We start from the raw sequence: 27941 nt of genomic DNA, 5'->3' as shown, positions 1-27941 counted from the left end.
GGCCGGCCACTTGCACCAACCAAGAAAATAAGGTTTGATTATTTAAAAAACCTTAATCAATTAAGGTCTTTTTTTCTATAAATGATGTGAATGTCCTGCAAGGGGTAGTGTGAATGTCTTCCATAAGGGCATGTTCACATGCTTATTTCTCAAAGGTAGCGTGGAAGGTCTTCGTGACTTCTTTACACACGTGGTGGCCCAAGTTTCAGGAGGAGAGTTGGGGATTGAGAAAATTTTGCCAAGGACATGTTCCATAGTCACATACACGCTAATTTCAATAAATAAGGCCACAATCCTTTTTCTTTTCCAATTAAAACCAAAGAAGTGGAGCATGTGGGTGGGTGAGCTTTAAAAGTTTTATCTCATGTTTGGGAGTACTTATTGCTATATCATTTTGGGTTTTTCTTTGGTGCCCTAAAAAGGAGTTTGATTTCTTTGTTCATGATGTTGGTGGAGTTGTTTTTTTGGGAGTTATGTGCTGGAGATGGTTTCTTCCTTATCTTTCTTTGGGAATAGAGTTCTTTATAGAGATGGTGAGAGATGTATGGGAGTTGAAGTGTGTTTGTAGAAAGAGTTAGAGAAAGAGTTGAATTGTGTTTGTAGAAGTGAGTTGGAGAAAGAGTTTGAGATAGAGATTTTGGCAGAAGAAGAGTGTGAAGATGAAGTTGAGGAGATGTGAAGAGTGTAGGAGTTTCTTTGCTATTCATGATGGAAGATCTATTTGGACATTTTGGTTCATGGGGACGCTCACAAAGCTAGTGTAAAAGGAATGATAATGCTAAAATTGTACCAAAAATTACCTTGATAAGGTGTTTCTTCATCGGCAAAAACCTTTATTTTTCTACCTTTTATGGCAAATACGTCGTCGTAGAATTTCATGGCAATATTTTTTAGCACCGTGTAAAGTGGAAGAGAGGGAAAAAAGAAAACAATTTTTTTTCATAAGTTGTGCACTTTTGTAAGCACCCAACCGACCTTTTCTTGATATTTTATTCAAATTTAAAAATTATACAACTTTTACTTCTCCCAAGGTTCTCATACTCAAATTTAAAAAGTAAATAGCTTTTACTTCTCCTAAGGTTCTCAAATTAAAATTTAAAAAGTACACAACTTTTACTTCTCCTAAGGTTCTCAATTAAGGCTTTATTTTTCTAGTTGACTAAGGTTCTCATACTACCAAATAAATGAATAAATTTAAATGTGCATTGGCTTTTACAATTTTGCGACTTCTGTGAATCAGAGTCCCGGTAATTATGGGTGGACTATGCTTCTTGTAGTCGTGCCGCACTGTCTCATCTAGGCTTTGTTATGAGCACATCACCATACTCTTCAATGCATCTGGCACTATAAGGTTAAGTACTTTCTCATTTTTTGTAAATGTTTTTAACTTCATAAGGAGTAAGACCCAGGCTCAAAAATTGAGAACAACGGGATGGAGCCCCATGTATGCTACCAAATCGTAGGGATTCTTTAAGAGTACCTCATTATGTAACACCCCCAGGGCTAATGTAGGATGGGCATACCAAGTAAGAACATTAGCCAACCGCTGGAATCGAAGTGAGGTGAATGTGTTGCTAATACTCACCAGTTTGCTAAATGAGTGATAATTTGAGTGTGGAGATCATTGTTGAAATTTGAGCATAATGATGAGCTATGGTGGATCATACACTAGAATCAACATCATTAACAAAGTTATTAGCAAATGATTAAGACGTAATTAGTGAATAATTAGCAAATAGATTAATGTAGGCATGGATACTCAAAAACCAGCAAATTCTCATTAGGGCTATGCCTCAATTTATAGAGTTTACATCAAGCATCTAATCCCATTGATTTCTCCATGATTCACTCCCAGAATATCTCCACCTCTTGCCTGATTCTCTCCACCTCTTCTCTTTTCCCTGAATATCTCCCAGAATATCTTCACACTCCTAAATTCCCTCATGCTACCCTTTATTCTCTCCCAGTAGATTCTTCTCACCTTTTCACAGGTTCTTTCACAATTACATCTCCTCTTTTACAGCCTCTATCTAAGAGCTTGTTCCCACACACACCCTATTCACTTGTATTTTTCAACAATCATCAGTATAACCAAATGGTGGAGGGCGTCCTTGGTTAGGCAATGTACTCTAGTAATGGTGTTGCATTATCCTCGACCACTTGAATAGCTACTTTGGTAATGGTGTTGCATTATCCTCGACCACTTAAATCACTATCTGTCTAAGCTTCCTTTGTTGTTACTCTGCTTTGTCTTTACTAGGCTGCTGGTTCACATTCATGGTCTGGTTCTTTCCTTCATCTACCTGCTGGTACTTCTTTCTCTAATTTTACCTTTGACACTACTACATCCGAGTTGTACTTCTCTTTGGTGAGATTATTGTTAGCTACATATTGTTGATTTTAGTGTCTCCTTCTTCTTTGCCATGTTGTAGTTGTGATGCTAAAGTCTCTAGTTTGCGCCTTTAGGAGTGATCGTTTCCTCTTTCTTTCACCTTGTTATCTCTAATGCATGCTTTAGCTACATTATTTCCTCCTTGGATTTTTTCAGGTCTTGTACATGTTCCTCTATCTATTACTTGTTACATTCTTGGACCTCTTTGTGCTGAACATTGAGTGTTATGAGTTGATCTTCAAGTTGATCACACCATCCTTATAGTCACTCTCCTTTTACTACCTTGAGTTTTTAATGTCTTTTGTCAGCTTCAATCTTCTATTACAATTGAGAGTTCTCATGCATGAATCCACTATACTATATCTCCATAAGCTCTAGCTTGTCCATAGAGCTAGACACTTGCCGTGTGAATTTCCAACAAGCTATGGCCCATCAATGCATATGATAAAGCTAGGCTCTACTCTACTGACATTGTATCTTTGGGTTCCTGGGAAGAAGGTGATGCCTCAGTGAGGTTCTTTCAAACTGGGATAGGCATATATTTGTGGGCCATGGATGTGTTCACTTTTTGAAACTTTAAAGGTGGCATTTGTAGAAGAAGCTCATCCTCAATTTATGTGAAGTCAGGCAATCGGTTTTTATAGCTTCCAGCAGTGGTCATGGGTAGGGAGGTGGTATATGAGATAGGCGTGGATATGGGTGATGAGGATATGGGTGGTGTAGATATTGGGAGAGTGATTATCAACAAGGGTGCAAGAGCAAATAAGGGTGGGATAGGTGAAGATGGTGGTGTAGAGGCTATGCTAGTAGGGATGGTTTGTGAGGTAGAAGAAGGTGAAGTGGAAAGGGTCACTATAGTTGTTGTTGCCCATGGTTAGGGGCATTGTACTTGATTTAGAGGACATTGACATTAATGGCACAAATAATGGACCCCTGATTATCATGCCACAATAATTAGTTGGACCGCCATCATCATGAGCAATGTGTACAAGTTATAAGAGTTGTAGATTGTATGCATAGATTTCTAGGTCCTTCTAGATCATACCACTCCAGTCATCTTATATCCCTTGGTGTACCAACCATAGAAGCTTTTTAGGGATCCTATCCATCCCCCGCACTTGGAGAAGGTAGCCAAACGACTCTGTAACACATTTTAAATATAAGAATATAGCACAACAAAAAGATAGATACCGAAACAAAGTGTAATAGATAGAGAATAGGGAGAATTTAAAATTCTGAGATAGGTATAATGTGATGGTGTTGTCCACCCATGTGCTCTCAAAAAGTAATAGATAGAGAATAGGGAGAATTTAAAATTTTGAGATAGGTACAATGTGATGGTGTTGTCCACCCATGCAATCAAGTAGAGCACCTGACATACTCTAGATGGAGGAAGTATTAAGTGTAAAGGGTGTGGGTACTCCGTAAGCATTAGATACCTTAGCTTGTGTACTATGTCTACGTATAGTGATGCGGGTGGTGTAGTATAGATACATACACAACACGGGTGGTTACACAGGCAGTTACGCGGCATAGACACACTACCTCAAAATGTGGGCAGCTAACCCACTAATAACAAACCCATACCATCCACAGATCCACAAGCATTGGATACCTTAGCCAAGGCATTGCCTTGATTGTCCCAACTAATGATTGAACCCTTGACCATCTCCTGTGGTACTCATAGTAAAACCTCACACAATCATAAGGGTAATTATACCAAGGTGAAAGGCGATAAACTAGATACACAAGTTAGCAAATGTTGCATCCTAGGCGACCAAGCATGATTGCCAACAAGTAGCGAGGTAAAAAGCCAGAGGAGGATGAAGGGTGGTTACAGCATGATTGCCAAGTAGCAAGGTCAGAAGCCAGAGGAGGATGCAGGGTGGTTACAAGTTTCTAGGACCCACATTCGTGGAGCAGAGTAGACCTTCTAATGAACTTTTCTTCTTCTTTTTTGGTCTTCACCTCGCTAGATTTATGGAGCCACATTGCCTTCCCAAAAGGGGTGTTACATTTGGTATCCGAGCCAAGCTATACGGTGACTGTGATAGCACATACGACACATAGTAGGCTTGACCACCAACATCCGGCAATGCGCATGGTGTAGACACATGGCAGGCCCCCATTACTAACACAGTAGGTCAGGCACAGTTACACACACCCACCATCTAATAACAAATCCATACCATCCTTAGACTCACATGCATTGGATACCTTAGCCGAGGCACTCCCTCGAGTGTCCCAGCCTAATGATTGAACCCTTGACCATCGCCTATGACAATCAAAGTCATACTTCACACAATCACAAGGGTAATTGTACCAAGGTGAAAGGCGATAAACTAGATACACAAGTTAGCAAATGTTGCATCTACGAGCCGCCAAGCATGACTGCCAAGTAGCAAGGTCAAAAGCCAGAGGAGGATGTAGAGTGGTTATAGTAAGTTGCTAGGACCCACATTCATGGAACGGAGTAAACTTGCTAATGAACTTTTTTTTTTCACCTCATTGGATTTATGGAGTCACACCGCCTTCCAAAAGGGGTGTTGCATTTGGTATCCGAGCTAGGCTGTACGGTGACCGTGATAGCATATACAACACATAGCAAGCCCGGCCACTAACATCCGACAGCGCATGGTGTAGACACATAGTAGGCCTGCATTACTAACACAGCAGGTCAGGCGTAGTTGCACATGCTCGCCATCTAAGTCCACCCATGCACCTCATAGTGGGTATAGGAGTGAGAGCACTCACTACTCCTTATTGTGAGAATATGTGGTCACAAGCTAGAGTCTCAAGCACGCGCATGTGGGATAAATCGCCAATTGCTCCATAGTCTCTCCTTTGGTGCACGATATGCAACTTCTTCCTTTTTTCTATAGTTTCTATGCTTTTGAAAGCTCAAATTGGCGCAAAACATGTTTGAGAGCATGCATATATGATGTATGGGATGTAAATATGCATGTTTTATGCCTGGTTATACTCTGCAAATTCTAATTTTGCTCAAAATTTGAGTCTATCCACTTAAAACTCCTTCAAATACACCTTATGTAATGTACTAGAACCTTATGCTTGATGTATACAAGGGTTTGATCCTTTCCAATGCTTTGTTTCCTTAGTGTGTGTGATGTAAAGCTTTTGTACTAGTGCCACAGGGAAAGAAAAACAAAGAAAATAGAAAATTCAAAAAAGGAGGAAAAAAGAGAGCTATGGAAAATCAAAACCAAAATCAAGGGCAAGAGCCCAATGCATCTTTGAAGACTGTAATTGATCGCATGAATATGTTAGAAGATACTGTAAATCACTTGATGTTAAAGATGTATACTTTACTAGTAGCAGCTAAGGGTAGTCTAGAGGTTATTTCATCTCGAGTAGGGCCAAGTGAACTCGGGATTGTGCTGGGTGGACGATCCACTATAGCCGAACGACATGGCAACATAAAGACCTAAGCCTTCTAAATACCCAAGCACGTTAACGACTCATACCATCGATGCCATCGAGCAACAATGATTTAAAATATATGGTATTATAGATGACGATACCAAGATTCAGCAAGCCACATATAACCTCCTCGATGTGGCACATCGATGGTGGAGAAAATCATATCTGATAAAGTTAAACCTGTAATGTGGGAAGAGTTTGAAGTTATTTTTACAAACAGTTTTATAAACCTGAACGAGAATAGTTGTGGACTCGATGCATGGTTTTTCTTTACGCAAAAGCACATGTGAGTTCAGGAGTATGCAAACAAGTATCGGGAAATAGTTTTGAAAGTACCTGAGCATATTCTGAACTTTTTGCAAGTGTGTAAGTTTGCACTTGGTCTTAAAGAATCACTAAGGCCATAGTGAGGAAAGAAAAAGGTTCTGCTTTGTGAGAAGCAATTGAACTCGCTTTGGTTTTAGAGGATGGTAGGAGGTTTCCTACCCAGACTGGGGGTGAAATGCCACTTGGACTCAATTTCCTTGGCAATAGAATTAGGTGTACCTTCCCAAAACTAATGTGCAATCTAAGGTCAAGGAAGTCCTTAACGATGGTACAAATCCAAGGACCTATGCGGGGATGAAGTGCAAGGTGTCATTGAGCTGAAAGATCCTACACTAAAGGGGTGTTAACACCACAACAAAAAGAGAAGCCATGTGAGAAGGCTTATGTTATGGTTATCTTGGGTGCTACCATCGATATTAGGATTATCCTAGGAAAAAGCCTTAAGTTACCACTCAGATGGGGTGGTAAATCCATTAGATCCAGGGGATAAGGATGATGAATCCGAGGATTTACTTGCTGATACGGACTCTTTAAATACATCTCCAAATGCACCTACTTGGATTCTTGATATGTTGGTAAGCAAGAAGGTCCCTAGTGTACCGGATGCAGTTTTACCTCATGAGGCTCAAAGAGTGTACCAGTTTGCCAAGACGAGCAAGTATAACTCAATTGGCACAAGGGGAATCGTGTTAGGAGGATTGTGTTCTTGCATTATGAGAAAATAGCTTATATACAACTAGCCCTTATGCAGACTTGGGTGCACCCAAAACTCAAAACTTACTAATGGAGCTTAGACATGGCCAACTTTCTCGTAAAGATTACAATGTTTATAGTACCATTACATACAACACTTATTGTTTGGAGAGCAGCTTGTTAACAAACAAATGGGTTTAACAATACATTGTACTTGGCCTCACATTTTATATGTAAGAATTTCATGAAGTAAATTGGTGCATTTGATTTTTCTCAATTTCATGAAATTAATTGTTGTGTTTGAGCTTTCTCATTGTGAAGATTAACTTGAGCCAATTTTCTATTAATTAGGCTATTTTTAATCTTAATCATAGAATTACTATGATCCACCATACCTATGCCCTAGATCCATGTTTTTAGCAGTTCACAGGTTTGGAGTAGATACTTCTCGAATCCCCTTGAAAACCAAAGGATAAGAAAATGTTGAGGAATTCATAAAAGAGAGTCAAAACTAGATCCAAGTTTTTAGTCCATAGGTTTGGAGAATATACTTCTGTCTCGAATCCCCTAGAAAAGGGACGAAGGAGAAGAAAAATGTTGAGGAATTCATAAAAGAGAGTCAAGGAAAGCATAGGTTTGGAGTAGATACATCCGCTCTCGAATCCCCTTGAAAAGGGACGAAGGAGAATAAAAATATAAAGGAAAGCATAAAGGAGAGTCGAAGAAATTAGAGTGACGAAGGAGATCATAACGAAGGAAGTAGCATAAGGAAACATATCCTTCTTTTCGTCAGTGTGTAGACACATCATCAATTTCTACACATGCTCACTTTTTGCCAATTCTAGATTTTTTAAAAAAAGTCAAGAATCACGTGTTCCTCCACGAGTCATGCGGGATTCCTCAACAAACAACACACAATTCTGAAATTTCCATCAATGTAATTCCACTCAAATCATGCATAATTCCTAACATAATAGGGGTCTTAAACACTGCAGCATGGTTTTGGTCTTCTTCGCATTCTCTACCTTGTAAAATAAATTTACAAAAATAGTAAGAGGTATTGTCTAATTTAAAAGAATTTGTAAGGGGACTTAAACACCGCAACATGGTTATGGTCTTCTTCACATTCTCTAACTTGTAAAATAAATCTATTTCAAATGAATTTGTATTCAACATTAATGTGTCTTCATGTATTAGTGAACATGAAACTTTAATATCATTTTCCATGATTCAAATGTTTATGCGGCAAAAATGCATCACTCTTGATTTTTAAAACTTGGTAAATAAGTCACTACCAATAACACCTTTGCGTGAATACTTATAGAAATAAGCATTTTTACATTTTATATCCTTATTTTTGTACATTTATTGAACATTTCTAACATGCCAAATATCAAGGACGCATGTTACAATTTCAATCGAATCCCACTCATAAACTTTATATATGTTATCTCTTTAATGAGAGCGGCTTTTATGAGCCTACCAAATATTTAAAGCACTAGAAGGTTTAGGTGCTCTATTTAATTATTTGTGTGTGCTATTCACTCTTATAAACTTGCATCAATAAATGGGCATTAATGTATACTAATGTGAACACATACATAGCCCCGCCCCACCCCCTACCCCCCTTACCCCCCGCCCCACAAATGCGTATGGAACTCTATTAACTAATACCACTAAGATAATAGTTGGGTGAATATACCATTAAGATAAATAAGGCACCCAAATGTTCTTCTCTCTACGATAAGTTTAATTTAAAAATAATGCATAGCATTTTACAAATGTTTTATAGCATCTCTTTTTTTAGCATAAGAGCATCCAAGCCCTCAACAAGTGCTAGCTTGTAATGCATGGTCTTTTCTCTCTTTGAGAGAGAGAGAGAGAGAGAGAGAGAGAACCATATTTGATTACTACAGGAACCTTACTTTTTTGTGTGTATAAAAAAATTATTTAATTGCACCGTTATTTACGTTCTAGATTTCAAGAGAATATGTACTAAGGTAATAACCTTATGAAAAGGTGTTCGTGGTTGGCACCTGCTTCATAATTTTTCTTCGGGTTGAGTGGAAAAGCTCCTTCCTCTAAGGAAAGCCATGACCATCGTCATCTTGTTGCTAGCACTCGCTACAGGCACCATCACCATTGCGATGGATACACTGTGAAACCCTCTGCCCTTGTCCATCTCTCATTCTTCAACCAGGAGGTAAGTGACGGCTCATCGTCACAGAGCTTATCATCGCCATCGCCATCGCCATCGCCATCGCCATCGCCATCGCCATCGCCATCGCCATCTCTACCATCTCAAGCAAGACGAACAACACAGAGCCCTGCTAATCAACAGCAGAAGGAGCCATGAACCACAGGCGCGCTACCACTCTCTCCAAGGTTAATTTCCACCCTTTTTTTTCCCACCATTTTTTTTCCAGCTTATGCTTCAAATTATTTTTCTCCTCCTCACAATCGCTTGCAAGGTTGCCTTTTGATCTGTTTTTTTGAAAATTTCGCTCCATTTTTCATGGATTTGCCGCGCATTTGCCCTTACGTCATGTGTTCGTACGTCAAGGGAGTGTAGATCCTCCACCCAATATCTTGGCACGTGCTGAGAAACACTCGTGTGGGGAGCATGACGCATCAAACAACACGTCATTTAACGCATGGCCCAAACACTTATTTACAACGTTGGGTTTGTAGATTGCGTAAGGCAAAGAGACAACTGGCTGGTATGTGCTATTCGAAGATAGGATTCCAGGAGATTTAATTGCTCTATCCATAGCTTCTCAACATTACAGACATTGTTTTGCCAGGGAATTATTATGCATGGCAAGTGCAGAATTCATGTGTTTCACGTTGGATGTCGACCCAAGCACTTGTCTTAGTGGATAGGGTCGTGTAGGGTGTAGGGCTCTTGAAGTCTGGCCCTAGTCCCTGAAAAGCCATCATGCACAACTATATAGGTGTAGACCAATTCAAGGGGTTGCTGGTAATTGAAGCCGAGAGGCATGCCCATGAAACATTCTATAATGAAGAGTACGTTTGATATGGCTCAAGATCCTCTATGTTGTCAATAGACTGCCTTAGGGCGAGCCATAAATTTACTTACTTTGATATTACTATGTTGTATTGATCAAAAGATAGATCAATTTCTTGATACAAAGTGTTTCCACATGGTATAAGCTGAGAGCTTTGTACCTTTTTTTTTCCAGGAAAAAAGATCCTTACATTAGTTAAAAATCAAGTAGCCAGAGGCTAAATGTACATGCTAAGAGCCCTCAATAGAGGTGAAGAGAATAGTTGGGGAAGGTGGTTCCCTCCACAGCTGGCTGCTCTCGGAGGGAGACTACCTCATACCACCGGCCCACCGGCGCCTGGGGGGGGGGGGGTGCGAAGCCATACAGGAGGCTGCAATGCCAAGCGACCTCGCAGTCACTCAAAGAAGCGATGGTTCCATCCTTGTTCCGATGCCTTGATTGCTACGTCCCGACCGGCCTAGGGGGGGAACACGTGGAACAACCCAAGATTAGGGTTAGGGTTAACCCAAAAGTAGGGATAAGGCTTAGTCAAGGGCATGGGAACTTGGAGGGTTCACACAGGCTAAGGGCGCTAGCAAGAGGAGGTTTAGATTGGCTGTGGGATTGGACATAATAGCCACGAGCTAGCAATAATGACTAGGGGCTAATAATGGCTAGAAGCTTATAAATAACCTTAGGCTCGGGGGTGGTTCAAGGTGCTAAACCTACGGTGGGGTGGTGAGCTGCGAGGCACAATCTATCGTGGTCACGCGATAGAGTTTGGTGTTAGGTCTATTTAAACCTTGCTAGGGTTTCTCAAGTATGTCCTCTATGTTGATCAACAGAGTCCTGCTAATCAACAATAGAAGGAGCCATGAACCACAGGAGCACTACCAATCTCTCCAAGGTTAATTTCCACCCTTTTTTTTCCCACCATTTTTTTTCCAGCTTATGCTTCAAATTACTTTTCCCCTCCTCACAATCGCTTGCAAGGTTGCCTTTTGATCTGTTTTTTAAATAAAATTCTCGCGTGTTTTTTTCTTGGATTTGCCGCGCATTGGCCCTTACTTCATCTGTTCGTATGTCAAGGGAGTGTAGATCCTCCACCCAATATCTTGGCACGTGCTGAGAAACACACGTGTGGGGATCATGATACATCAAACAACACGTCATTTAACACATGGCCCAAACACTTATTTACAACGTTGGGTTTGTAGATTGCATAAGGCAAAGAGACAACTGACTACCCTATTCACTAAGACAAGTGCTTGGGTCGACATCCAATGTGAAGCGCATGAATTCTACACTTGCCATGCATAATAATTCCTTGGCAAAACAATGTCTATAATGTAGAGAAGTTATGGATAAGGCAATTAAATCTCCTGGAATTCTACCTTGGAATAGCACATACCTGTGTAGGGCTCCTCAAGTCTGGCCCTAGTCCTTGAAAAGCCTGCAAACACCATCATGCACAACTATATAGGTACTCTCGGCTTCAATTACCAACAACCATGAAACATTCTATAATGCAGAGTACGTTTGATATGGCTGAAGATCCTCTTTGTTAGGGCGACTTACTATGTTCTATTCATCAAAAGAGAGATCAGTTTCTTGATACAAAGTGTTTTCACCATTAGCAGTCATCTCTTGTCTTTACATATTGCTCGGTGAGGGCCTTTGTTGTGGGTGTGCCCGCCCAAGAGCTTTTCTCATTTTTCTCCATTTTTTTCATGTTTTTCCTATTTTTTTCTGGTTCGTGGGAGGCTGTTTTTGATCTAGCCGACCAGCTCTGTAGGGTGGTATAAATACCACCCTTGCCCCCCACACTCTTTTGTATCGGTTTCATGTGTATATAGCAGAGTTTATACAACTTCTCTCTCTCTACACTTCTGCGTTTTGTTCTTTACAACACTTGTCTTATTTTTTCGTTGTGCATTTCGACATGGTATCAGAGCCCTCGGTGGCTTGAAGCTTGGAGACAGTGGGAGCTTGAGGGTTTGCTGATTTGTGGTGCTGATTGGACATTTCTTGGGCTGTTCGGGACTTGGACATCGGGTAGAAGGCGGCCATCACGGTTGGATAGCCACCTTGCATATTATTTACAACCTCTTCTTCATTTATTTTCCCACCCACCCTATCTTCACAAGACCTTGTGAACCCTTGAGATGGTAGATTTGCTTGAGATGGCCGAGAAGCACGTGAAGATCCCTACTCTCCCCACATTCCCGGTGGATCGACAATTGGACGGGACCAACTACGGCATATGGAAGGTAATGATGGAGTCTGTCTTGGAGTCTTATGACTTGGTTGATTTCATTGTGGTTGGTGTTCCACGGCCAGAGTTGGAAGCATAGTTATTACGAGGCGCGTCTCTAACAGCTTGAGGCGTACGACTGCCTAATCGAGGCGTCCACAAATTTATTATTATTATTATTATTATTTTTTGTTGGTTTGAGTCTTTAGACGGGGGCTTTAAGGGCCCAAGGTAGCCCCTCTCACACACACTCTCTCTCCCTCTCTCATACATTCTTTCCCTCCCTCCCTTAAGCCTTTCTCAAGACCCAAAGTTCAAAGTTCAAAGTTCAAACACACTAGGATGATGATGTTTTTTATACCCACTTTTGGAGCTATCTCTATACTCTACCGGTTCATTTCATTTTACTTTGTACCCTTGAATCTTGATGATGTATCCTGATGATGAGGATGGACTCTTTTGGTCTCATAGGTCATTTTGGCCTTTTGCAGACGTTTAATACAGGTTTCTTTCTTTCACACACACACTCTCTCTCCCTCTCTCATACACACCCTCTCTCCCTCCCTCAACACTCTAGTCTCTCTCTTTCTCTCCTTTAACTTTCACTATATATCTATCTATCTTTCAATATATATATATATATATATATATATATATATATATATATATATATATATATATATATATATATATATATATATATATATATATATATACGAGGCAAGTATGGTACGCGCCTCGAAAGACTCGTATTTTTTAGAGACGTTATATATATATATATATATATATATATATATATATATATATATATATATATATATATATATATATATAAAACAGACGCCCAAAATACGAGTCTTTCGAGGCGCGTACCATACTTGCCTCGTATCGAACGCCTCTGACGCCTCTAACAACCATGGTTGGAAGACGGGGAGCTTATACCCTCTACTCGGAAAGAACAGAAGGCTCAAGCACAGTTGTGGGATCGTGTCAATGCTCGTGTGCGTTCTTTCATCTTCCTTAATTGGACACCACAGGTGATTAATCATATCAAACATATGACACTAGCCAGAGAGATTTGGCAGCATTTGGCTTCTCTGTATAACAGGTATCACCCATGAAGCAGATTTCCTTGGAAGTGCAGATGCGGGTGATGAATCCTGCAAAGTCTTCGACGATGCGGGAGCACATCAACAAGCTGCAGGCTCTTCAGGCTCTTCAGGCTGGGAAGGAGATATCTTCAGAGGACATGGCCATCACTTTGCTGTCTCATCTGATCTCTCAATATTCAGCTTTTTACTCCTCTTTGGTCACCAACAATGGCAGGCTCAGCACCATCACATGAGAGGAGCTTGTGCCTATGGTCTTGGACCAGGAAGAGTGTTTTACGAATCCTCCACAGGGTGGAGGTTTTGCTGCCTTGACTGGCTCGCAGTTGAAAGGCCGCAGTAAGGGCAAAGAGAAGTCTTCATCATAGGAGCCCGACTTGGATTGTGATGCCTTGCAAGCAGAAAGTGTTGGGTTTTATGCTGTGTATGCACCCAGAGGAGTGCTAGTGATCATCAGTAGGTTACTGGGGCACTTTTTACTTCAGTTAGTGGAGGTTTTTTCCCCCAGTTTAGTTCAGTTTCACTTATATGCAGTTTATAAGTGTTTTGGTCCACCTGGCACATTTATGGCCTGACATGTGAACACTTATCCTTTAGGGGTCACTATCATGTGGCTTGTACTTGATTTTTATCTATCATTGAAGAGTACAGCAGTCGTGTTCACTCCTTCACCTTGGTTTCCACGCCTGTTTGCTTTCTGTAAACCCTAACCCTAACCCTGTTTTGTCTTCAAATGGTATCAGAGCTTTGAAGCTCTACACTACCTGCCCGTACACATCTTGCGCCGCCTTCAGCAGAGCATTGAAGCTCTGTGTTGCTGCAGCTCGTACAGCTGTACCAGCCCGTACAGTCAATCGAAGTCACCTTCACCTGTGCGCCGTCAGTTAACCACTGCGCCTGCTGCCCGTATCTGGTCGCCTTCAGCCGGGTACTACAGTACGCCGCCTACAGTCACGACACTTAGCCTTCACGTCGCCTTCAGCCCAAGTACCTGTGCGCCACCTGCAAGCGCCGCCTGCAGCCCCAGTCAGCGCTAATCAACCCGTGTACCTGTGCGCCACCTATAAGACGTCGCCTACAACTTCAGCGTACGTGTACCAGCCACCGACAGCGCTTAAAGTCACCTGCGCAGTCATACGCCTTTAGCGCTGACTGTACCTGCACAGTAAAGTGGTCGCCTTCAGACGGGTATTGCATCAGTCAAGCGCCGTCTTCGACTTCTGTACATTGAGCGCTATTTGTCACCTGCACAGAGAAACGTGCACTGTGTACTTTCAGTGCAGCATTCAGTGCTGTGTATTTGGGGACTGTACCTGCAGAAAAAAAACACAACCTACACAGTCATTCGGTGGTAAGCATTAAAATTCAATTTTTGGGCATTTTTAATTTTCTCTGTGAAAATATACAGGCACAACAGGCAGATTTTCTAGCAAGAAAATATACAGGTTTTTTGCACAGTTTGGGTGCAGCAAATTTGGGCATTTTTGGGGCATTTTGGCATTGTGTACGCCATTTGCTGCTCTACTCAGTCATTGGTGCATTGAGCTGCACATTCAGAGGATTGAGAGTGCAGGCAGATTTGGGTGAACTGTATTCAGTGGAGTACAGTTGTTATCAGGTTTTTTTGCTATTGGGTTTTTTGGTAAACAGGTACAACTTTGTGCGTAAAGCATAATGGCAAATCAACAGCAAAGTGATGTATTCACATATTTGTCTAAGGAAGACAAATTGGATGGCACGAACTACTCCTTATGGAGTTTTATGCTGAAAAATGTGCTTGTGGCAAAAGGTCTTTGGGATTTTGTTAGTGGTGATGAACCACGTCCAGGTCCATTGGCTCCAGAGACTCCTCCCCAAGGGGGTGCTCGTGGACGAGGACAACAGGTACAGGCTCCAGGACAGCCATTGCCTGTTCAGAGAACAAATGCTCAAAAGACATGGGATGCCAGGGATGCACAAGCTTTGTCACTCATTGCATTGTCAGTTCAGAGGTCCATTATACCTCATATTCGTTCAGCTGGCTCTTCACAGAATGCATGGGTGACTTTGGAGCAAATGTATGCTGCTCGTAATGAGGCTAGGATCTCATTTTTGAAAAGAGAGCTGGAAAATCAGAAAATGAATGAAGGAGATGATATGTCTAGCCACTTAAACAAGCTGCAGGATTTGAGAGAGCAACTCATCAATGTGGATGAGATTATTCCTGAGACACAGCTTGTGTCCACCATCTTGCACTCTTTGCCAAGATCTTACTTGGCTTTCCATACCTCTTTGAACCTCAGCATGAGGAATGCTGTTGAACCCCTCAAGTATCAGGAACTTGTTGCTCTCTTACTACAAGAGGAGCAAATGAGGAAGAATATGAATATGAACACAAATGCTGAACAAGCATTTACTACAGGTCAAAAGGGGAAAGGGAAATCTCAGCCAAAGAGTGCAAATCAAAATTCAGGTGATGGTGGTTCTTCACAGGATACCAAGAAAGGTGATGGACAGCCCAAGAAGAAGGGCAAATGTCATTACTGTAAGAAACCAGGTCACTACATCACGGAATGTAGGAAGAGGATTGCCAAAGAGAAGGCAAAGGAAGCTGGGATGTCTGTTAATGATACTCCTAAAGCTCCTCCAGAGACTGCTTCTTTTGTTGAGGACAGGGATTACTGTTTTTTTACATGCAGCTATGATGCCTCTTGGTCTTCACAGGCACTCAGTTTGACAGAGCATGCATGTACTTGGTATTTTGATAGTGGTGCCTCAAAGCATATCACATCTCGCAGGGATTTGTTTAGTCATGTTGGCCCTGCCCCTGTTGGCAAAACTGTTCAGTGTGCCAACAATGCTTTATATCCAGTGTGTGGCATTGGGGAGATTCAGCTTACAGCCATTGATGGCTCCATTCTCCGCCTTACAGATGCTTTATATGTACCAGGGATAAAGAAGAATTTGTTGTCCATTTCTTCTTTAGCACATTGTGGAATGCAAGTCCACTTTGATGATGATAAATGCATGGTCAGAGACAAAGCAAATGCCTTGACCTTGATGCTTACTGGTACATTATGTCATGGACTTTATGAGTTGGATGCATTTCAGCCAGTGGATCAGACTGCTTATCATGCATTCACTCTTACTCCAGCTATGGTTGATGCGGAGTTATGGCATGCTCGCATGGGGCATGTAAATTTTGGTAGTCTTATGCTTATGCAGCGACATAATATGTTTACAGATCTACCTCTCATGGAGAAGCCTCCAGATCACATTTGTGAAGGATGTATTTTGGGAAAAATGCACAGGTTTTCCTTCCCACGTGATCAGGCTCTAAGAGCAACTGCAAAGTTGCAACTTATACACAGTGATCTTTGTGGTCCCATGCAGACAAAGTCATTAGGTGGTTGCTTTTATTTTGCAACATTTATTGATGACTTCTCTCGTATATGCTGGGTCTATCCTTTGACACAGAAATCACAGGTATATGATGCATTTTTGGCCTTTGTAGCACTTGCTGAGACAGAGTCAGGATGCAAGGTGAAGACTCTCCGTTCTGACCGAGGGGGGGAATATATGTCACATGTGCTGAATTCCTTTCTTGGGAGTAGAGGTATAAAACATCAATATACTACTCCTTACACTCCACAGCAGAATGGGGTTGCAGAAAGGAAAAATCGGTCACTCATGGAGATGGCCAGATGTATGCTAAAGGCAAAAAGACTACCACATATCTTTTGGGTGGAAGCAGTAATGTGTGCTTGTCATATTTTAAATTGATGTCCCACAAAGGCATTGGTTTCTATTACTCCTTTTGAGGCTTGGCATGGCCGCAAGCCTTCTGTATCGCATTTTCGTATCTTTGGGTGTCTTGCTTATGCACACATACCCAAAGAGTTAAGGAGGAAGCTTGATGATAAAGCCACAAAATGCATTTTTGTTGGGTATAGCCGTGAGAGCAAGGGCTACAGGTTATATGACCCACTATCCAGGAAGATATTCATCAGTCGGGATGTGATTTTCGATGAAAAATCAGAATTATCCATGGCTGGTTATGAGGCAAATCAGGCTGAAAATGATGTGTTTGAAGGTCTACTACCCATGGAGTTTCATTCCACAGTTGGTGATCCAACTTATGAGGGTACTGGACAGCCAGCAAATGATGTAGGTGGTGCAGAAATTCAGCAGCCAAATCAGCCAGAAGCTGAACCAAATATGGGACAGCAGGCACCACAGGTTAGACATATACCTAGATGGTATTTGAGGACATTACAGGACAGCCATTTAGAAGGTCCTCTTGCTGGTCGTACTCGTAGGGAGACAAGGACCAATGAGCATGCACACATCATGGATTTGAATCTGGTTATGGCAGCCAGTTTACAGGATGATGATGAGCCTGATTCATTTGTGGATGCACGAGATAATGTGCATTGGAACAAAGCCATGCAGAATGAGATTGATTCTATTAAAAAGAATCAAACATGGGATTTGGTTGATCTGCCCAAAGGCAAGAAAGCCATTGGTACTAAATGGGTCTATAAGTTGAAAAGACATGCAGATGGATCCATTGACAGGTACAAAGCCCGTCTAGTTGCAAAGGGCTATGCACAGAAAAAGGGCATTGATTATGAGGAGACATTTGCTCCTACATCCCGTATGTCGACACTTAGGTGTGTCATTGCATTGGCTGCACATCGTGGTTGGGTTGTTCACCAGTTGGACATAAAGACTGCATTCCTACATGGGGACCTCGAGGAGGAAGTATATGTATTTCAGCCCATGGGATTTGCAGAACATGGTCATGAGGGGAAAGTATGCAGGCTGAAAAAGGCCTTGTATGGTTTGAAACAAGCTCCACGAGCTTGGTATGCAAAAATAGATGCTTTTCTACTCACTCAGGGATTTGTGAACAGTCCATCAGAGACCACTTTGTATGTGAAGAAAGAAGAGACAGATTTGCTGGTCATCAGTCTTTATGTGGATGATCTCTTGCTCATGGGATCAAATGATGACAAAATTGCAGCTTTTAAGGAGATACTGCAACAGACATTTGACATGTCTGACTTGGGCCTTGTACATTACTATTTGGGCATACAGTTTGTGCAGGATAACAGAGGCATTGGGTTGTTGCAATCACGTTATGTTGCTAAACTTCTGGAGAAGTTTAAATTTCAGGATTGCAAGCCTATTAGTACTCCTATGGAGCCTGGGATGAAACTGTCACTACAAGATGACAGTGTTTCCTTTGATGCCACTACATATGCTCAGGCTGTTGGGTGCCTCATTTACTTGTCTAATACAAGGCCAGATATTCAGTATGCAGTCTCTCAGTTGAGCAGATTCATGCACAGCCCACGGTTGTCACATTGGCAAGCTGTGAAGCGTGTATTCCGTTATTTGCAGGGTACCTCGTCTCTTGGTTTGCTTTATCCTGAGGGGGGTGACATGCAGTTACACGCTTACAGTGATTCAGATTGGGCTGGTGATTTTGATACCAGACATTCCACTAGTGGGAATTGTTTCTTCCTTGGCACTTCATGCATTTCTTGGCTAAGCAAGAAACAAACCACAGTGGCCACTTCATCTTGTGAGGCAGAGTACAGAGCAGCCTACACTACTACTGTTGAGTGTGTTTGGCTGCGTCGTCTTATGACTGATATGGATATTTCAGTGGAGGAGCCTACACCTATCTATACTGATAGTCAGAGTGCCATTGCTGTGGCCAGGAATCCTGTGTTTCATGCTCGCATGAAACACATTGAGATTCACTATCATTTTGTTCGGGAGAGACTCCAGGCAGGAGATATCAGTCTGATCTATTGTCCTACAGATCAGAATGTGGCAGACATCTTCACCAAGGCATTACCACGTCCGAAATTTGAAGCATTCCGCAATGCTTTGAATTTGTTTCCTTTTGGTGGATGATGTACAGTGATCACATATCACTCCAGGGGGGTTTGTTGGGTTTTATGCTGTGTATGCACCCAGAGGAGTGCTAGTGATCATCAGTAGGTTACTGGGGCACTTTTTACTTCAGTTAGTGGAGGTTTTTTCCCCCAGTTTAGTTCAGTTTCACTTATATGCAGTTTATAAGTGTTTTGGTCCACCCGGCACATTTATGGCCGGACATGTGAACACTTATCCTTTAGGGGTCACTATCATGTGGCTTGTACTTGATTTTTATCTATCATTGAAGAGTACAGCAGTCGTGTTCACTCCTTCACCTTGGTTTCCACGCCTGTTTGCTTTCTGTAAACCCTAACCCTAACCCTGTTTTGTCTTCAGAAAGGACCTGTAACAATTGTGGCGAGACAGGCCACTATTGGAGGAAATGTCCTAAGCGGAGAACTGAGAAGGGTGCAGATTCCTGAGCAGTAACTTTGAAGATTCCAACTTTTGTGCACTTGGAGATTATGGACACAGATGCTTCATCTTCTTCAAGCAGGGAGGCGGTTGGACTCACCGCTAGGGAATGGATTCTAGATAGTGGTGCTTCCAGGCACATGACTCCTTCCCGAGAGTTATTACAGGATCTTAGAAGGCACGCAAGTCACATCTTGATTGGTGACAAGTCCATTATCCCTATTCACAGTGAGGGCAGGTTAGGGATCGTTCCTTATGGCAAAGGGGGGAAGCATTTCTCCCAGGTTCTTTATGTCCCATCCCTTGGTTTTCATTTGTTGTCAGTGCATGAGGTTTGCAAGACTAGCATACGGGTGGAATTTGATGAGCATTTTGTTGCTCTACGGGACAAAGCAACAGGCCAGGTTGTATGGGCAGGCGGAGTGGAGAATTGGAATCTACAAACTCTTAGCACTCTCTCTTACAGGTTCTCAGTTAGGTGATTTGTGGCAGTTTCGTCATGATGACTTGAATGTGGATACGCTGCGGCGGTAGGCTTTTTGGGACCAGATGGTGGATGGCTTACCAGATGTTGGTAGCAGTAGGCAAGGACATTCCAGTTCTTGCTTTCGGCAGGCAAAGGAACCTTTACAGGTGAACTATGCTTTGATGTCTCGTATCATTTGGGACAAAGAGCCTACTGCAGTTGAGGAAGCTCTTTCTCAGGGGATTTGTAGGAAAGCCATGCAAGTGGCAGATGGTGACTTGCGGGAGGAGATGTATGTTGAGCGGGCTCTAGGCTTTGAGGTCCCGGGATCAAAGGGGATGGTTTACAGGTTGCGAAAGGCCTTGTATGGTCTTAAACAGGCTCCCAAGGCTTGGAATCAGAAGATTGATTCCTTCTTTCTACGGACAGGTTTTTAGAGAATAGTTGCAGATCCTAACTTGCATCTCTTTCGGGAACGCGGTTTGGTCACGTTGATTATCCTTTTTGTGATCTCATTCTCACTAGCGGTCATGTGGAGCACAAAGCAGTGACGAAGGCTGCCTTGTCAAAGGAGTTTGAGATGATCGACTTATGCTTACTTCATTTCTTCTTGGGATTGGAGATTTGGTATACCCAGAGGGGGTTCTTTGTTTCTCAGCAGCGGTATCTTCATGAGTTGCTGGAGACCTTTGGGATGGAGAACTACTAGCCTATTACTTCACCGATGGACCTGAACACCAAACTTATAGTGAATGAGCAAGTTGATGTCTCTATATATCGGAAGCTTGTTGGTTCATTGATTTGGTTGCTGAACACCAGATTGGACTTGAGCTTTCCAGTGTGGCTGTTGAGCTCATTCATGCAGATGCGTTTGAAGACTCATTGGGACGTAGGATTGCGGATCTTGCGGTATTTGCAGGGTATGAAAATGGACTCTTCTATGACACTAGAGAGGGAACGACGGATGGAGTCCGACTCCAAGGTTGGAGTGACTCAGATTGGGAGGAGATCTAGTCACGAGGAGATCTACATCAGGCTACGGATTTACCCTTGGCTCAGGAGCTATTTCATGGAGCAGCAAGAGGTAGCCAACTATTGCCTTGTCGTCTATAGAGGCAGAGTACTGGGTTGCTTGTGGTGTTGCTTGCGAGGTTGTGTGGCTTCGGAGGTTACTTGGTGAGATTGGGTTTCCATGGAAGGAACCCACATTCATCCAGTGTGCGATAACCAGAGCTGTATAGCTATTGCTCAGAACCCGGTCATCAAAAGCCACTGCATGTCTCTCTTGGTTCAAAACAGCTCCCAAGCAATCTCTACATGCATCACACTCGACCACAAAAGGCCTATGCAAATCTGGAATAATAAGAACTAGCTCTGATATGATGGCATCCTTTAACTTCTGAAAAGCTGTCTTTTTGGGTTCCGACCAACGGAATGCTACTTTCTTCTTCGTTAGATCAGATCATGTAACGGTGAAGCTAAGAAAGCAAAGTGTCAAATGAATCGACGTTAGTACGAGCATAAACTAATAAAGCTCCCAACTTGATGCACATTCTGTAGTTCTGGCCAATCCTTGATTGCTTGAATCTTTGCGGGATCCATGCGTACTCCATCCTTGGAAACAATATGCCCTAAATAGTGAATTTCTGACAAGAAGAATTCATTCTTCGTTGATGAAAAGCTTATGTTTCCTTAGCTCTTCAAAAACAATGGCAAGATGCTCTTTATGTTTAGTCTCACTCTTTGAGAAAATGATGATATCATCAAAGAAAGTTCCTGTGAGCTTGCGGTGAGGTCTAAAAATTCTGTCCATCATTCTATTGAAAGTGGCGGGAGCATTCGTAAGTCCAAATGGCACAACCAAATACTCATATAATCCAAATGATGTTCAAAAGCCCTTTTGTGCACATCTCGAGATACCACTCGAATTTGATGGTAACCACTCTTAAGATCAATGCGACTGAAACAAGCAGCTCCCTCAAGTTTATCAAGAATATCATCGATTCGGGAATCGGAAACCTGTTCTTGATTGTAATCTTGTTAAGGGCCCTATAATCAACACACATCCTGTATGTCCCATCCTTTTTCTGCACAAGTAAAACTGGAGAACAATAAGGTGAAGAACTTGGCCTTATCAACCCCTTCTCAAGTAAATCATTTACTTGACTCATGATTTCCTCTTGTTGTGTGCAGCACTCACTTTATAAGGAGGTCGGTTAGGAGGAGAACTCCCAGGGATTATGTCAATACAATGATCCTCTGGTCTCTCTGGAGATAACTGTCTTGGAAATGAATCGGCAAAACAATCAGCATATTCACTTAAGAAATCAATCTTATCTTGATCTATGGGAGCTACAGCATCATGCTCAACATTATCACGTACAAAGACCAAGTAAGAACAAGCTGATTTCTTTATTGCCTTTGAAATAGATATATGGCTTACAACAGGTATGGTACTCCCAGTAGTACCCGCATCAATACAAACTTTCCTACCCCTATGAGTAAACAGAACTCTCTTTTCTTTGTGCAAAATCTTGGGATCCAAACGGTAATGCCAAGGCATCCCAAGTAACACATCACATCCTGTAAGTGGTGCCATGAGGAAGTCTTCATGATCCAAATATCCCTGAATCTGGATGCGAAGCTTCCCAATGATGGGAGTGACCTAAACTTCCTTGCCCTCAAAGGCAGCATCTGCATGAAAGTCCATGCCCAATTCCTCAGGCTTTAACCCAAGAGCAGCAGCCATCTATATGGATATGAAGTTATCTGTTGAGGCATTATCAAAAAAGAATAAAGCTGTTTGGTCCTTTAACTTGCCCCAAGCTTTACATAAAATCCTGCTCTTTGGTTCATGTGCAGTGTTACCCTGAACATCGGGTATAACATTTACACTTGGTTTGGCATCCTACACATTATTCTTTTTGAGATTCTGGGGGCATTGAGCTTTCATGTGATCTTTGCTCCCACATGAGAAACACTTCCCCTCTCTCATGCAATCAAAGATATACTGTTTGGACAGCTTAGGATCATCCTTTTTACCCCCCGGTTTCTTTTCTGAGTCTCCTTTTGCATCCTTGGACTCATGAGACATAAACTTAGGTGGCTGTCCACCCTTTTTCTGCTCATTTCCAGCTTTGAATCTTCCCTTGTATGAGCTGAAATCTTGTCTTTTTGATGCTCCCTTGCCATGCAACTCCTCAAAAATAGTTGCTAAGTATTGAGCTACTGTAAAGTGTTGTGGGGGTACACTGCAAGGCTCTTTTGAATGATTCGTTGCACTCCTGTGCTCAAACTTTCTTTTCTTCTCGTCCTCACTAATTGTCATGAAAGGTGTGACCTTGAGAAGAATCTGCCAAAACTTTGAAACATAAGAAGAAACGGATTCGCCTTCATCCTTTGTTAGCCAATCCCATTCCTTTTGTACATCCTTCTCAAAGTGAGGAGGAAGGAACTGATCATAAAATTGCTCTTTGAAAGCACTCCATGTACGGGTAGCTGTCCTATCCAAAAGCTTTGCCATCCACCAATCACTTGCAGTCTCTTTAAGATGCATGCCCACATGCCTGAGCATAGATTTCTCGGTAAATTCCTCATTGCAAAAGGCTATTTCAAATTGCCTTAAGAAAGCAAGTGCCATGGTAGTATCCAACTTTCCATTATAGCTCTCGAATTTAATGTCCTTGTCCCTTGATTTGAACTCTTTGGCCTTCTTGCCATGACGGGCATCCCAACGCTCTAATACATCATCCTCCTCGTCATGCCTATGTTGGCGACGATGCCGAGATCTAGGGTTGATTTCCCGCGTAACACCCTCCACTTTGGATGGAACTTTAGGAGCAGGAGCATACCTAGAAGGTGGAGATACCACCGACAATGCATGAAGATCTTCTGTATCTCTCAAATGGGCTGAAAACCCCTCATCATTCCCACGAGCTGCATGTTGATGTACATCATCTCCTCGGGCTGCATGCCCCCTCAAATCTATTGCATGGGTTGCAAGCCCCCTCAAAACACTTGCTCGGGCTGCATGCCCACTTACATCACTTGCTCGGACTGCATGGCCTGTTACATCACTGGTGCGGTTTGCATGCCCTCTCACATCACTGGTGCGGCTTGCATGCCCTCTCACAACATCATCGGAATTCCCTTCACGGGATAGCTTGTGAGGCTGTCGTGTGAAGACCCACTTGCCCTCATCATCGAAAACAACTTCGCCACAGCTTTTTAGATAAGCAACAGCCAACTCTCGAGGTTTGTTGATTCCAATTTGTTGGGCAATTGCATCAAGAGTGACCACATCAGCCTTGACATGAGACTTTGATTCTATGACCCTCTGTACATTAGGATCTCTTTGCAAAGCACGGAGCTCTTCAAGCTCATTCATCAAGGCATCAATATCCTACTGATCCTCAGCCTTGGCAGATAACGGTGGATCGTTACCCGCCAAAGCCCCAACACGATCCCTGTCTCTATCTTCTTCCCGCATGCGGCGAATACGGGTGATAGAGTCCTCCACAGAATGATCAGACTGGCTGGCCATAATGTATCTTTCAGCTTTTCAGAAAGAAAAGAATTTTCTGTGTCCCGGAATCGCTCTCTACAAGTTTCCCAAGTATGATACCGAATAGACTGCAAGGGTGCAACAGTGCCCCTACGCAGACAGGAGGGCCACAAAGTCTTTCCGCATGCTCACTGCCGCTTAAATCAAAAGTAACCTCTTTCGAGGCGCGACAATAAGACGAGGGCTACCTCAGAATCCCAACCTTCTCTCACGGATAATGACTCCTTACAGCCATATCCAGCATCATATTAGGCACAACTGTGTAGAAAGCCAAGCTCTGATACCATTGTAAATGGAAGGGGCAACTGAATACAGAAAATCTAATCAATCATGAAATCTGAAAATACACATGCATACCAGATAAACCAAGATGACAAAGCTGCACAGTACACCACACTAGGGGCCAGAACATGGGCTGACCCCCCCCCTTTATGGTTAGATTACCAAAAAGGAGTCTGCTTCCAATACAACTTTGCGGGTGCCCAGGGTTCACCCCTGGCTGCACCTATTTCTTCCAATACAATATGAAAACAAGAAAAACATCACAATATCTGAATTTGCTGACAATTTCAGTACAAGTGAGCATTCTCGGCATCAAGCACATGCAGGACAACTATGGACAGTCCATAGCACTCCCACATTAGCGCGGGACAACTCAACATCATCATCTTCCTCCTGTCTAGCTCATAAAGCAAGTCGACCAGCCCCCAAAGGCTGTTTTCGGCAGTCAACCAGCCCTCAGTAGCCATAGAAGAAAGCGACCAGCAGTTGTGTACAAGCCTGCAAACCTCCGGTCGGAAGGAAAACTGTCTAGAAGCCCACAACTAGCTCTTCCTCCTTGTTTTTAACCTCTGTACAGCCTCTATTCAAGCTGTAAATCCCCCGGCCATCAGTGGAGGACATGCAGAAAGAGTCGGCCAGCTTCTCCCATGCATCCGGTGAACTTTAGTCGCGATGCATGGTTGTAGAAACTTTCCAATAGACTGAAAACCAGCATAGAGCTGTAAATTGAGTTTTTGGGAATACTTACCACTTGCAAAACACATGTAGACCACCTGTTAGTCCCAAACAGGTGTGCACATACAGGTCCACAGGGTGCTCAGGCGTCCCCGGCCCCATGGACAACACAGGCAGAAATCTCAAGCATTGTCCAGGCAAACAAGACAAGTCATCCAAATATAAAATCAAAGTCATGCACACACATGAGTGCAATTATATTGGAAGAAACACCCATCTGCTCAGTTGTATCCGATAAAATGTGCAGGGCTCATGATCCTTCCGGAACCTTCCCAGAACATAAATACACAAGATCTCCGAGATAGCTAGTCCCAGAGACTTTCATCATGTCAGGCTCCATGGCCACACATGTATACCATGTCAGGCCCTAGAAGCCACACATGTACTATCATGTCAGGCTCTACGAGCCATACATGTACTTGAATGGGAGAGTTAATTAGGGTTAGGTTTTCATGTGGGAGACATACACAGAGAAACAAGGGAGAGAGAGAGAGAGAGAGAGAGTTGTGGGGATAAGTCAACTCATCAAGATGAGTGTGTGACTCCCCTATGACACATGTATATTGCACTAGTACACAGTGTGCACTTAGTACATTAAAAGTACTAAGTGTACTATGTACTATAACTTATGGGCTTGTACACACTATAAGGGTGGGCATAGTGCCTTTACCCCAACAACCTCCCACTTAAAGGCAAAGTGCCCTTAAATGAAGGAAAAGAAAAAATCAGCATGTACATGATAATATACAAGGCCATATCAAGGCTGAAACCGGCCTCATCCAATGCCCATCAAGTGTCTGCAATGAGCAAACCGCTCCGGAGGCAAACTCTTTGTCAACAGATCAGCCGGGTTGTCATCCGTATGAATCTTAACAAGCTGAATTTGCTTGTTCTCTATCACCTCTCTGATGAAGTGATACTTCAGATCCACATGCTTCGTCTTTGCATGAAAGACAGGGTTCTTTGCCAACTGGATGGCACTTTGACTGTCACAATGCAACAATGGAATATCCCCTGTATAACCCAAATCAACCACTAACTGAGATAGCCATAATGCCTCCTTGCAAGCCTCTGTGGTTGCAATATACTCGGCCTCTGTAGTAGATAAGGCTGTGCACTTCTGCATCCTGGATATCCATGACACAGCACCTCCTGTGAATCTAAACACATAACCGGTAGTAGACTTCCGGTTATCTGGATGACCGGCATAATCTGAATCCGTGTAACCATGCACTAATGCATCCTGTTTGCCAAAGCAAATGCACATATCCTATGTGTCCTTTAGGTATCTCATGACACCTTTCACTGCTTCCCAATGCTTCTTGCCAGGGTTGGCCATGTATCTAGAAACCACTCCCACTGCAAATGCAATGTCCGGCCTAGTAGCAACCATGGCATACATGAGACTGCCACAAGCTGAAGCATACGAAATCTTGGCCATATCAGTCCTGTCTTTATCCGACTGTGGGCTGTCCATAGCAGTGAGTTTCACATATGGAGGCAAAGGAGTACTAGTCTTCTTCCCCCCATCCATATTGAACCTCTGCAAAACTTTGCCAATGTATTCCTTCTGAGACAAATACAACACATGCTGATTTCTGTCCCGAAGTATCCGCATACCCAAAATGTGATTTGCATCACCCAAATCCTTCATATCAAAGGTTTGATGCAGCCTCTTTTTCAAGGCATCCATCTCTTTACGAGATTTTCCAGCAATCAACATATCATCAACATACAAGATGAGGATCAATAGACTGCCATCCAAAGCTTTCTTAGTGATCTATGTCACTTCTCCTGAATTTCTGGGATTTCATGAATGTATCAAATTTATGATACCATTCCCTTGGTGCTTGTTTGAGCCCATAAAGACTCTTTTTCAGCTTGCATACAAGCTTCTCCTTTCCATTCACTGCATAACCCTCTGGCTGTTGCATATATATCTCCTCATGGAGATCACCGTGAAGAAAAGCAGTCTTCACATCCATCTGAATCAAATCCAGATCATCATGTGCAACCAAAGCTAAACAGCTCTAAGTGTGGTCATTTTGACCACTGGAGAGAAGAGCTCATCAAAGTCCACACCATATTCCTGCTTGAAGTCCTTAGCCACTAACCTGGCTTTGTATCTTGGCTGCAACTTTGAGCCTGTAAACCCACTTGCAAGGCAAAACCTTCTTGCCTGTAGGCAAATGCACCAACTTCCATGTTCCATTTTTGTGCAGAGAATCCATCTCTGACTTCATGGCACGCTCCCAAAGAGCCTTGTTTGCCCTCTGTAAAGCCTCCTTATAACATGAGGGCTCCCCACAGTCAGTGAGCATCAAG

At 42.6% G+C, this 27941-nt stretch overlaps 1 protein-coding gene across 3 annotated transcripts in view; it reads left to right on the top strand.

Annotated features, from left to right (window-relative positions):
- Positions 1-8852: 8852 nt before the first annotated feature.
- Positions 8853-27941, top strand: part of LOC147618859 (nodulin homeobox-like) — a 113178-nt gene continuing 94089 nt past the window's right edge. For all 3 annotated transcript variants that reach the window (XM_086773941.1, XM_086773940.1, XM_086773939.1), the window contains exon 1: positions 8853-9238. In XM_086773941.1, coding sequence (XP_086630067.1) covers positions 9206-9238 — 33 coding nt within the window. In that variant the 5' untranslated portion in view covers positions 8853-9205. The remainder of the gene's footprint in view (positions 9239-27941) is intronic.

This window comes from Cibotium barometz, chromosome 34 (assembly GCF_041138505.1).
Source record: "Cibotium barometz isolate CiBa-2024 chromosome 34, ASM4113850v1, whole genome shotgun sequence".
Taxonomy (NCBI): Eukaryota; Viridiplantae; Streptophyta; class Polypodiopsida; order Cyatheales; family Cibotiaceae; genus Cibotium; species Cibotium barometz.
The sequence above is the reverse complement of the archived record's forward strand: the minus strand, read 5'-3'. Positions and strand labels throughout refer to the sequence as shown.